The sequence below is a fragment of the Melanotaenia boesemani genome, chromosome 13, assembly GCF_017639745.1.
Source record: "Melanotaenia boesemani isolate fMelBoe1 chromosome 13, fMelBoe1.pri, whole genome shotgun sequence".
NCBI lineage: Eukaryota > Metazoa > Chordata > Actinopteri > Atheriniformes > Melanotaeniidae > Melanotaenia > Melanotaenia boesemani.
Window position 1 is genome coordinate 17069336 of NC_055694.1, and position 12663 is coordinate 17081998.

At 39.7% G+C, this 12663-nt stretch overlaps 1 protein-coding gene across 2 annotated transcripts in view; it reads right to left on the minus strand.

Annotated features, from left to right (window-relative positions):
- Positions 1–323: 323 nt before the first annotated feature.
- The window catches only part of dip2ba (disco-interacting protein 2 homolog Ba), a 46008-nt gene continuing 33668 nt past the window's right edge, over positions 324–12663 (minus strand). For both annotated transcript variants that reach the window (XM_042003590.1, XM_042003589.1), the window contains 14 exons: positions 11710–11790; positions 11417–11540; positions 11128–11249; positions 10603–10714; positions 9366–9475; positions 7260–7390; positions 7010–7178; positions 6459–6629; positions 6220–6281; positions 6028–6085; positions 5840–5914; positions 5473–5647; positions 5041–5164; positions 324–4928 (listed from right to left, as the gene is read on the minus strand). In XM_042003590.1, coding sequence (XP_041859524.1) covers positions 4676–4928; positions 5041–5164; positions 5473–5647; positions 5840–5914; positions 6028–6085; positions 6220–6281; positions 6459–6629; positions 7010–7178; positions 7260–7390; positions 9366–9475; positions 10603–10714; positions 11128–11249; positions 11417–11540; positions 11710–11790 — 1767 coding nt within the window. In that variant the 3' untranslated portion in view covers positions 324–4675. The remainder of the gene's footprint in view (positions 4929–5040; positions 5165–5472; positions 5648–5839; positions 5915–6027; positions 6086–6219; positions 6282–6458; positions 6630–7009; positions 7179–7259; positions 7391–9365; positions 9476–10602; positions 10715–11127; positions 11250–11416; positions 11541–11709; positions 11791–12663) is intronic.

Genomic DNA, 12663 nt, shown 5'->3' on the forward strand with positions numbered 1-12663 from the left:
AACATCTTCCACCACTGCAGAAAATATATGAAAGCCACTTATTATTGATAAAAACGTAACAAAATTATTTATTTTGACTCAGGGTAGATGTGAGTTGAAGTAAATATAAAATGTCTGAATGAATTTGACTATTTTTAAAGTAAAACATTCAATAGAAACTGAGTTGTGAAAGTCATCACTCTGAACAACGTTGAGCATTTTTCCAGATGAAGTGACAACACTGCCACCTGGCGGGAAAAGGCTGTTATTTTTCTATTCAGCAGCAACTCATTCCTGAAGCTTTCAAAGAGCAATCTGCATGAAAATGAGAAAAACAAAGCAAATGACAGTCTGACAAAGTATTTTATTTGTTGACATGAACACATTCAATGACAGCGTGACAGTGTTTTTGTCAATTAAGACATGTTGTCAAGAGTTATCGCACCATTAACTAGTCCAGAATGTCTTTGCTGCAGCTCGACGGTGCATAGTGAACAGACAGTTGTTGAGGTATACAGTGTGGACCCTTGAGTTATGTTAGCTTGTGTGTGAAAGATTCTAATTTCATTACCTCAAATGTGCAGTTAGTTTGTGCTTAGAATAACTTGGAGGTTTGAAATTTTGTCACAGCACACACTGAAAACTGAAATGTGTATTTCAGACGGGTACAGTGGATACATCAGGTTGCATTGTCCATGTTGAGTCACACGTTAGGAAGCTTTTCATCAGATCTCAGAGCTGATGAAAAGCAAGTTATTTAAGATTTCAGCAAGCAAAAACTTTTAAAGATATCAGCACAAAGAATGACTAATTTCAAACATAAAGGGCACCCAAGAAGAAACCTTTTGTGTATTGACATTGGAGAGTGAAAACCTGTCAACAGTCCCTTATTGAATAGCACCAATGTCTATTGAAAAGGCTTGAAGGCCGGCATGAAATTATAAAACTTTATTAAAATAGTAGCAACAAAGCAAATATCACACCGTTATTCATGAGTAACTAACTTACTGGCTCACATACATGTCCTCAGTGTCTGTCACTGAATGAGAAGTCATCTATGGATGTGTTGCACTGTTTGTCAAGCTGCTTTTAAATTTAAAAAAAAACAAAAAAAAAAACAGCTTTTTGCAGAAGTTGTACAGCTCCAAATGCAAAGTACATCAAGAAAATATTGATGAAACCTCTATAAAATATATTAAATCCCAATTCTGGATGGAAAGAGTAAAAATACAGTGGAGGCGACATAAAAAAAACGAAGGAAAAAGTTTGATATTTTGAGATTAATTTCTTACAAAAGACAAAACTTGTTGCACCATAAAAGCCAAATGTCACTGTTAAGCTGAATACACACACACACACACACACACACATGTTCCCCACACAAACACACATACATAAAATGATACTGGGAAAGTGCACATCATTTCTGCCCGGATCATCTGTTATGTCTCTTTTGTAATATGATGCTATTTAAATAAAAAAGCAGAAAAATGCTGTCAAGTATGAAAGATCAGTCAAGTTTTTATCTACAGAGTTCATCTCCATGTACACAGTAACACCAGTAATACAGTATTTGACTTCTAAAGTACAGTATACAGACATTTTTACCCTTGTGTTGTTGTTTTTTTTCCTTTGAAAAGACGATTCTGCCATTTTTAATTCACAGGTTTATTTGTTGATTGTTTCTAATTCTCTTTTTTTCAGTGTTAGACATTCAGAAAGAATTGGCTAAAATATTGATGATAAAAAGGTATGTTTACTAACTTAAAAAGTCACTTCCTCTAGAAAAGAAAAACATATTGTGGTTTGCTTTATAAACTAATAGCTCATTTCTCATGCAGATTTGGTGGAACTGTTCTTTAAAAGCATTAATATTAGAGAAGTTCCACAGGTTGGATAAGGCAAAGTTTTCTCCTCACTCAGTGAATGCTGTTTTCTTAATTCAATAGTTTATAAATATGAATTTTTCAAAGGTAAAAGGCACTGACCTGCCTTCTGATGCTCGTCATTTATCTAATCCACGCTGACATTAAATGAAAATTGTTGGATTTTAGTTTGTTTTTTGTTTTTTTTACCTACATGCAGACAGAAAGCTAGAGGCTCACTTCAGAACCTCATCATTCAAAGCCAGTAAACAGCGAATCGTCCTGTTAAACCAGATATCAGCTGGAAATATGCAACTTAAGTCCTCCATACTTTTTTCACTGTTTGAACCAGCTTGTCATGGACCTTAAATTGCTTTTTTTAATTATTATTATTATTATTATTATTGTCAGCTGCTGTTCTCAAAATGAAGAATCAAATGTCAAAATGATCATTAAATCTGTCGGCTCTGCTAACATCAGTTTGTGCCTCTCATAAATTACCATTACTGTTGAGTAAAAGCTGTGTAACAGATCTAAATGGAGAATAAATACCCAGGTCATTCGACAGCCCACACACACACACACACACACACACAGCTCCTCTGAAAGCATTTCCAAATCTGTAAAACTCTTAACCATTTGGATGAAAATGTTTTTTTCCCCAACGCAACAAAAAGCTCTTCAACACCTTTCTCAAGATTACATCTTAATATAAAATACAAGATTATAGGAATATATACAGATTATTTACAGCTTCTTGGATGAGGAAATGTTACTGCCGTTTCTTTAGTTCTTGCACTAGCAGCACTCTCTAGTGAGCTGCTCACAAATCGGCAGCACTAAGTGCAGGTGGGAATGGACTCTGGACCCATTGAGATCCTATGAGCTACACTAGGAAGTGGTCTGGGCCTTAAGAGGCCGCAATCTTTCAGCAGTGTCTTAAAAATATGTGACAAAAAAGCATTTCCACCAGGACTGAAATCTTTCTGTGCTTTGTTTGGTTAATTTCTGCAGCAGGAATGGAAACAACTGTGTGTGTAGTATTAAAGCTACGGATCCCTCCTGCAGGTTTTGGGGGGCCAACAATTACTCCTTGTTCTGAGAAACTGGAGCCAAGCTTCCATTATTCCTGCTTCTAAGAGCTGGTATCAGCAGAATTTATCATCATTTATCAGCATGCTCATACAGAGCTTTCAAACAAACCTCCTAATTTGGTTTCTTTACTTTTCTTACATTGCATCCATTACATAAACTACTAGAATGTCAATCAAGTAATGCTATTAAATGGATGAGATGTGAAACATGTTTATGCCTGAATGAAGGCCTCACTGATGTTTGTTGCTCACAGCTGGCTGTGTGTGATGGAGTCTGTTTATTTGCATAGAAAGCAGGAAAGTGAGGTCCAATCACAAGCATTCGTTCAAGATGCAGGTGGAGATGCACTCTAATCCAAATGTGAACTGATATACAAAGATCTGTCCAAGGTGTCGGATTAAAGTAGACACATTTTAATTTCCACATGTACTAAGAGTGTTTATTCATCCAGATGGCTAAAAGAAAATCTTTGAGAAGTCTTCAGAACAGCATCAACTATTATCTAACACGTGGGCTAAATAATACATGGTATTTATTCCTGAGCTGTGACTAATAAGAGGCACAAACTGGGGCCTGGCTGTTCAGAACCACCTAATCCACTACTGCAAATCCTTTGCTTGTTAGTTTGTTTTTTTATTTCTTTTTTTTTGTTTGTTTTCTTGTAGCCTGCAAGAAGACATCAACTGCACTCTTAATTAGCAAGCACACCTTAACATCAGGTATAGCTGCAAATTCTGTTCTGAAAATTGGTGCTTTTATATAAAAAAATTATTAGTACTATCACATTCCGACAATATAGCTCGGTGACTCTAACTCACTGAAAATGAAGAATGTCTCTTAACTATCCAGGTGTGTGTGTTTCTGAGGCTGGTCTGTCTTTTCTTGCACCAAGAAGTAATTCAAGTGTATTTTTAGGACATTTTGCAATAAGTGAATGCCGATACCACGTCTACAGGCAAATACAGTATGTAGTTGGAAGTGAGAGCCACTGTGCACCTGGTGGGCAGGTTGTAAGCCAGTACTGCCGCCGCGGACTGGACTGACTACTGGCACTTTTAATACTGATGCAGATTCGCTGTTGTGACAGCAGAAAAGAAAAAAAAAAAGAAAAAAAAAAATCCTGGGGGGCTGGGGGACAAAGAGTTCTCCCATTGGGGCAGGTGAGACAGGACGGGGAGTCAGTGGTGAGAACGTAAAGTGCAAGGGGAATAGAAAGTTCCAGTGCACCACCCTGCCTTCAAGAACATAGGGGTTACAAAACAAAGCAAACACACATAGATGTATGGTTCTAGATGAAAACAGAAATGCATGAAAGGAGGAATGAAAGTATGTCTTTGAGGAAAGTATGCAATTAAAAATGCTTTAAAAAAAAATAAAAAAAACGTGAATTGGATAGCTGAGGGAGAAGTGGTGAGCAAACAGTACGTGAAGATCAGATTTCTTCCAGGTGAGACGTGTTCACTTTTAAGGAGAGAAAATCCTCCCTGGTTTGAGAAATGTTGATAAACCTGGACTGCAGCCGTTGAGCAGGCGGAAGCAAAGAAAGAGCAGTTTCTGAGAGGGAAGCATGTTGTTATTACAGTGGTTGTACTGTCCTCGCATTCCCACTTTGTTTGGTCTTTTGAATGTGTCTGAGGCTTAACATTGGGTGGGGGGGGCGTACTGCTCACATCTTTGTCCCTCATGTCTGTTGGCAGAACCTGGCTCAGTTTTCTGCATCAACTTCTGAAAGTCATTCACATGTTGTAGGCCACATAGATAGGGTCAAGTTGGTCCGCCAGGAAGGAGTCTCGCAGATGCATCCTCTGCTTTTCTCCCCTGGAATTGATGGGGATCACCCCGGGGTCCACGATGACAACCACCCCGACGATTAGGTGGTGCTCCTCCAAGACCACGTTGGTGACAAGTGGCACCAGGTCCAAGGCCTCCTGCTCTGAGCCACTAAGCTCCGCCACCACCACCAGCAGATTGGTCCATGTAAACACAGCGCTGTGGGGAGAAGGGGGGACAAAGGTGTGTAGAGAATTTAGTTTGTTGTTTAGCTGTGTAATCAACAGCTCCATATTATGCACATCACTAGTGCTGCATTGAAGAGTCTCACCTCTCCGCAATGCTGCGGTGGGCTCGGGACACAGACGTCTCGATGTCGATGGGGTGGTAACGCAAGCCCCTCAGCTCCAATGTTTCATCAAGAGAGCCCACCACAAACAAGGCGTCATGGCGATCTGTTGCAGAAAAAACAAAACTACAGTAAGATTGGGGATTATACTATAAATTCTGTACCGCTAATACCGGGGTATCTCTTGCAATGTTTTGCTGCTGTAGGCAATGTTACAAATCCATCAGCAACAATATATATATATTTTTTATTTGATATAAATACGCAAAAGACACAAAATCTCTCAAGTTATTTAATCTAACAACACCTCTAGACATTGTGGCAGCAGAGGGCCCTAAATTAGTCATTAGCTTGTGATTATGGACAGAAAAGGCGAAAGGGTCGCGAGTCAGCTTTAATGAAACATTCTCTGACCTCTGCTTGCATCCAGCAGCTCAGTCCTTTTGATGAAGCCAAGATATCCTGTCCTGGCCCACAGAGTTTGAGGATCTCCAAAACTGAGTCTGGTGTTGAAGTGATCTGCTTGTAGACTCTCCTCCCCATAAATGGTGTAGTAGCCACTGGCACTGTGAGGAGAATTCACCCAGATCTGCACAAAGATAGAAACACATGAGTAATACCAGAATAATTTCCCTATTTATAGAAAATCTAAGCTATTAAAGTTTATTTTTTATACAGATTACATTTTTTAGGTATCTCCTACTTTTAGGGTGAGGAAGTTATGCTTTAATGTTCTCAGAAAAATGTAAATGTTATCCGATTATTTTCTCTGCCCACTGACCTCCCCAAGATGCGAGTCTCCCAGTGGGCCTCTAGTCTCTGTGTTGACTATGATGACCCTCACACCTGGCAGAATCTTAAAGGGGAAAAAAAAGACAATAGTTAAACTTGGAACAAATTTTATTTTTGTTTCTTTCCTCTCTCTGAGCTTTACACAAATGTCTTTATGAGTTAGGAATCAATACTTACAGTGCCGGACTCCATGAGTGGAAGACTCTGTGGCGCTCCCCTTTCTACTAACCTCACCCTGAGGGACACACAAGAAGACAATCTGTAAATCCCCTCATTACATTTAATGAACGCACCCTGTTAATTTCTAAACTCGCATCATGTGACCACTGTAGCCACCTCTTTACCACTTGCAGAGGTCTTCAGTCTTACCTGTCATGCCGGAGGGACTTCATGTCAACATAGACAGTAGAGGGGTCTGGTCCTGAAGTGCCCTGATGAAACAGAGAGGAAATTTTAGAAATTCAGAGCTTTTTAACTCATTTTAGAACATCAATAACTCTTTATGTTAAAAATGGAAAATTATGTCTTTTCAGACACAAAGAAGAAAGCCTGGATGAAACTGAGGTGCACTGATGGGACTGATCAGCATGTGTCTGAATGACACTAACTTGCAGGCAGATGGCCAGGTTGACCCTGGAGCCAAAGGCGGTGCTGACGGCTCGGGGTGACAGGCCGATGTCTTTGAAGAGCTTGGAAAAGGACTGCGTGAGAGAGAGACGAGGCCGCTCCTCTGCGATCACCACACAGCTCCGCACGCATGACAGATTCAGACCGCGTGCCTGAATACACACATAGCAAAAAGTTAAGTGTAGACTGAGCTTGACTAAAGAGAGAAAAATAAAAAAAAGAAAAACCTACATGAGTTTGCGAATAGCGCACAATAAGATTAAAGTGATTTAATATAAAAACAGGGCTGTAAAAGAAAAATATTGTTTTTGTGAAGACACACAAAATATCTTAATTCTACTAAAAAAAAAGTTTGAATGATTACTTCTGCCTTCATATCTAGTAAAATATCAATTTTAAATGGGTAAACAGATACTAATTAGTGGTTTTCAAAGCTGTTGTGATACCAGTGAGAGAGAAAAAAATAATCAGTGTGTTGTTGCTAGTGTAATGACATTGGTTAATTTAAGAATTGTGTGAGGGCAGTTCTGACCTTCAACATCTCAGTCTGTGTGCCCAGGCCTTTGGTGCAGAGCTCCATGACAGAGTAGGAGCAGAAGGTGTCTCTGATCTTGTACTGACTGAGTGTGCTCAACCACAGAGGCAGCGAGATCTCCAGCTCCAGGGGAGGAATAAGGATGGACTGGTGACCTGAGTAAACACTGGAAACAAACAAAAACAAACTCACTACAGCAATGATGCAACGTTTACAGGGAGTGCAAGTTATGTGAAAAGAGAGTTACCTGGAGAGGCACCACAAGACGAAGCCCAGGCCACAGTATGGGTCCAGGCAGATGGCTATTTGGCGTGAGGAGTAGAGCTCACACTGCAGCTTAATGGAGCGGCAAAGAGTGCTGACAGCTGCATGAGACATCTGAAGAAATTGACACATGCTTTAGAAACAGGGGAATTACCATTTTTTTACAACTGTTTTCAGTACAACTGAGTGTGATCCAGCAATACAGATTCCCAGTTCTATGCCAAAAAGACTTTTCATCCAGATGGCAGAACATCCTGGTTATACACATATTACTTAAACTTGTAGATTAGATTGTCAAAGCTCAGTTTTAAAGGTCCCATATTATGCAAAATTCACTTTTTAATGGTTTTGGAACAGTCATACTGGTCCCCCCGCATGTGTAGGAGACCCGTAAGTGTGAAACTCTTTCAGGCGCTCTCTCTCCCCCCTGCTCCACCTCTAGGGAAGTAAGCGCTGAAATGAGCTTGTTTGAAAGCGTGCACGTTTTGACGTCATAAGGGACAATAACCACTCCCCACAGAGCGATGGACCCGTCTACCGGCTCTCAAAGCCCGCCCTCTAAAAATCACCTAGCGCCCAGTGTTTTTCCCTCTTCGGCAACCCTCGTTAGCGGACATGGCTAAGCGACAGAAGCACTGTTCTGTTTGTGGCTGCATAAATGAACACGAAAACGTTTTTTTACTTCCATCCACTGAACCCACGAGGACTGAGTGGATTAATTTTATTTTTGGAGGAAATGTACCCGGAAAACTTCCAAAGGTTTTGCATGTCTGTGGCCAGCATTTCAAAGAGGACTGTTTCCACAACATGGGGGCATGGAAAGCAGGCTTCGCCAACCGTTTGAAGCTGAAGCCAGGTTCAATACCAACTGTCCGTGACACAGCTGGAGAGGTAAGAGCTGGCAGTTATTTTATCGTTTCGGCCTTATTAGTCTGATAGCTTGAAAATATATTAACCTGTCAATCACCTCATGACGGGCGATGCGATGGGCGGAGCCAACAGCTGAGCTGCTCCACCAGGGTTCCGCCCACCATAAACGGCACATTTCTGAAGCTGCTAAAAAGAGGGAGGTGAAGAGAAGCCGCTGCACTCAAACTGAGGGTCGATTTGTCCATACCATGGCGGAAATATTTCATTTAGATATTAATGAATGGTCTCAGATTGGGAATAAAGTGTATAATATGGGACCTTTAAGTTGAACTGAGACACTTGAAAACAATGTGAAACAGAGTCCTGGTGTGAAACTGCTCAGCAAACTGGACTTACTTGAAGCTAGTAGAAGATGAACTTATCTTCAAAATTCCTCAGCTAATGGATGAGATATTTTTTTCAGTGTTTCAAACAATAGGCATGCACTAAACACAAGTTTGAGAATCCACAAAGATCTGATGTCTCAACTTTTTCCAAAGTCTTAGATTATAATAAGATTAACAGGGATATGATTTGTCCACATATTTCTAACACCTTGTTTTTCATTAAGTCAGGCACACTTCAAAAGACATGGCAAGTGAACACCTTTCAAGACCAATTACCGTTTGCTTATCATAATTGGCTTGGGGACTGAAGATGCTGGCATCTTCCTGCTACCTGATTTGTCATCAAGACAAGCTGAGTACAGAGAACCGGTCAGTCACTTTTAGAGATGGCGTGGAAACAATCACTTTGTATTGAACATGAACATAACATAGGAGATGACTGTGGAACAAACTGATGAAGAGGGCTGGCTCTGGACTGGGAACAACGCTGAAGCCAATTTTACAGTGAAGAATGCTGCACAAGATGCTGAAAATAATTGGACGGTTCTTCACACCCTCAACACAACAGAGTGAGGAAACAACAGAGTGTTTAGTGAGAGGCTTCTTCAGGTCTATTGTAACAAGGAAAGGTACAGGAGATCACTCCTGTCTTCAGCCATCACCCCCATAACAACACCATAAATGAGTAATGAATGGTTACTCATCAAAAAAACTATTATCATTTCACTGATTGGATTCCAGAATTTCTGGAATAAAGGGATTCATACTTTTTTTAATGATTCAAACCATTTATTTAATATATAGGTTATGGATCATTTGTATCAATAATTTACCTTGACTCCAGTCAACATGCCTGTGGTGGACACACTGAAGTCCAGGTAGGCCAGCATCTCAGCTGTAGGAGGTTTATAGATATGTGGAGGCCGCTTTCTAGGAAGATCATCTGTCAGGAGAAAAAAAATAAAATAAAAACTGATATTTATTTCTTTATATGACTAAATTAATCACAAGTTTCAAATATCTCCTGTTTGTTAAAATGAATGTTTTTCAACCTGCTAATTGCTTATTGGGCTTTGATTAGTGGAAGGATGGGGATATTTCTTGTACCTGTACATTTAACAGCAAATCTGATGTGAGTCATAAGTTGTGCAGCTCCCAGGCAGTCTGTGCTGTTCTATTCTATTTTATTCTATTTAACAGTCATTTGGCAGATGCTTTTCTCCAAAGCGACTTACATTTGAGAGTAAGACCAACACAAGCAAGAATTCAAATAAGACGGGACATTATAATTAAGTTGTAGTCAGACTGCTGTGAGTCCAGTTGGACCCAGGTGCTGTCGAACAGTGCTAGAGACAGTGCTATTTTTTTTTTTTCCTTTTTTTTTGTCTCTATAATAGTCCTTTGTTTAATTACGAGATCACTATTTCATCACACAGTATCATCTTGAGTATAAGTGCACGTAGCTTATTTAATACTTAGTTGAGCCAAAGAGCTGGACAAATCTTTTTAACTCATTCCAACGAGTAGAAGAGTTAAGCTAGTGAGTCTTTAGCTTTCTTTTAAAAGTAGATAAGGACTCAGCGGATCAGACAGAGTTCGGTAGATCGTTGCACCACTGGGAAACAACAGAGGAAAAGAACCTAGCCACTGATTTTGTGACACGTTGTGGTGGGAGCACTAGCCGTCTTTCACTGGCAGAGTGTAACTGTCGAGAGGGAGTGTAGCTCTGGATTAAGGAGTGGAGGTAGACAGGAGTCATTTGGGTTGTTGTTTGTGTAAGCCAGAAGCAGAGCTTTAAATTTGATGAGCACTGCAACTGGAAGCCAGTGAAGAGCGATTAGCAGCGGAGTGCTGCGGAGCGTGCACATAAGATACACAATGGCTGAGAGTGAAATCTGCCCAGCCAATTGCATCACTGCCATTTAAATAGCCATTTAAATTGTAATGTACCTAAAGATTCCCAAACCTGGGTCATAGAAGCAACAAAGTAGACAAGGTAGATCTCAAAATAACCAAGATTTAGCTGCTTCACATCATGTCTGTGGTTCTAACACTATTCTAATCCAGCACCTGTATCAATGATGGTTGGCCATGTTTTGACATTGACACTGGCAGCAGCCTCCCTGGACCTGAGGGTCCTCATGAGGGGCTGAGTGGTCAAGATGCAAGATGCTTTGCTCACCTGTGAAACAAACACACACACAAAAAAACATGTTTATGTTTGCTCCTTGAAGAACACAAAACACTGTGTGTAGAGATTTCCAAAATGCATTTAATGACTGACAGTGAATTGCTCCCTGCTGTAAAGTTCAATCGTATTAGCATCCCTCCAGAGAAATGCATCATTTAAAAGGGTTAATAAAAAGAAAAAGATTCATTTTAAAGTATATGAAGGTTATGTTTGTTCTTGAACCTGAAAAAATGTGGACATATAAAAATGAAAACAGAAAGATAAAAAAAAATTAAAAATGTAAAGGTTAAGCAATGCTTCTGGCACATGAATAATTCTGTTTATTACTCAGTTATGCTGTGGAAATGCCTTATTAAAATACACATATAACAAATTTATACTATCTTATTTGTTTGTGAGCTCACATCAATGATCATGCGGACAGTAGGGAGCGTAGCAGCCAGGTTCTGTGGGTGGGGCGGCCTCACGGTCACAGGGATGACCCCTGCGTAGAGGCAGCCATAGAAGGCAGCTATCAGGTCAATACCTGCAGTGGAGAGACGCAACAGAACCTTGTGAGCTAAAATATTATGGCACATAAAAAAATAATAATGAAAAAAACAAAAAAATCACATTTAAATGAAAGGACAAAAAACAGTGAAAGATAACTAAATTATTTACAAGAGCGTAGGCTGTTTGAACATGTATGCTCACCTGGGGGATACAGCAGCACCACGTTGTCCCCTGTGTTAATGCCTCCCCTTTCCATCAGGGTAGCCGTGATTTTCTCTGCCCTCTTGTGTAGCTGAGCACAAGTGGCTGTGCATACTGCTACCCCCTAGTGCAAAAATAGGGTAGGTACAGCTGAACTCACACAACAAAATGGATCACCATTGTGAAACTACAGCATGTCAAAAGGTAAAAATTACACATGATTTGTGTGAAATGTTTAGATGCTCAGGCTCCTATTATTTAATGATTACTCAGACTGTATGTGTTTAATTTACCTTGGCATTGAGCAGCACATAGAGAACATGGTCGGGGTCAGTTTGAGCTCTCCATTGCAGAGCTTCAGACAAGAACTGGTGCTGAAAAAAAAATCAATGAAGATTTTCATTAATCTGGCTAAGATTAATCTGAAAAACAGATATTTTTTAAATTGCATAATTTAATATTACATAAAGCTGTATCACTAACAAATAATAATATATTAAATTATAATGATATAAAAACACTTGAAAATAAGGTTCCACTGAACAACCAACAGCCAAAAGCAGAGCGTACTCTCTGTGGCTTACTTTCAGTATAGTAAACACCAAACATTTTAAATAATCGGTAGAAGGAGGTTTGTTTTTTACGTCCCATACAAACACAAACTATTTACAACAGGAGAACAAGAGGGTCCAGAGAATTATTTTGCCCAGTGAAGGGTCATGTCATGTCTTATCACATGATAAGAGACCAATTGGAGCCTCTGTCAAAAACTTACGAGATACAAAGAGCCACTATTATTTTAACTGGCTTTAGAAAAAATATCACATACGTGTTAGAGCCTGTAACATTAGCACTGTTTAGATAAAAAATGCCTTAAGGGAACAATACCCCAGCTATTTTTTATAGTAAATCATAAGCTTCTATATTTGAGGTAGCAAAAAGTTAAGGGACAAGAACAAGACAGAACATGTAAGCAAAGAACTGTTTAGGAAGAAGACAAGTAATCATCAGGAAGCACATAAAAAACCAAACAAAAAGGAAGTGAATAAAGGGAAAGTTACCATGTTCTCTAGACACACGACAGTAATACTGAGCAGTGTTTTTGACATATTTAAACCATAAATTTCAGTCATCTTTTCGTGCCAAACAATGTGTTTTGCTCTGAATCAGGAGTGACATCATGCAGACCAGTTTCCCTGACAACTGAGCAAGCCATGCTACATGTGGGCGCATCACGGTGGACACAG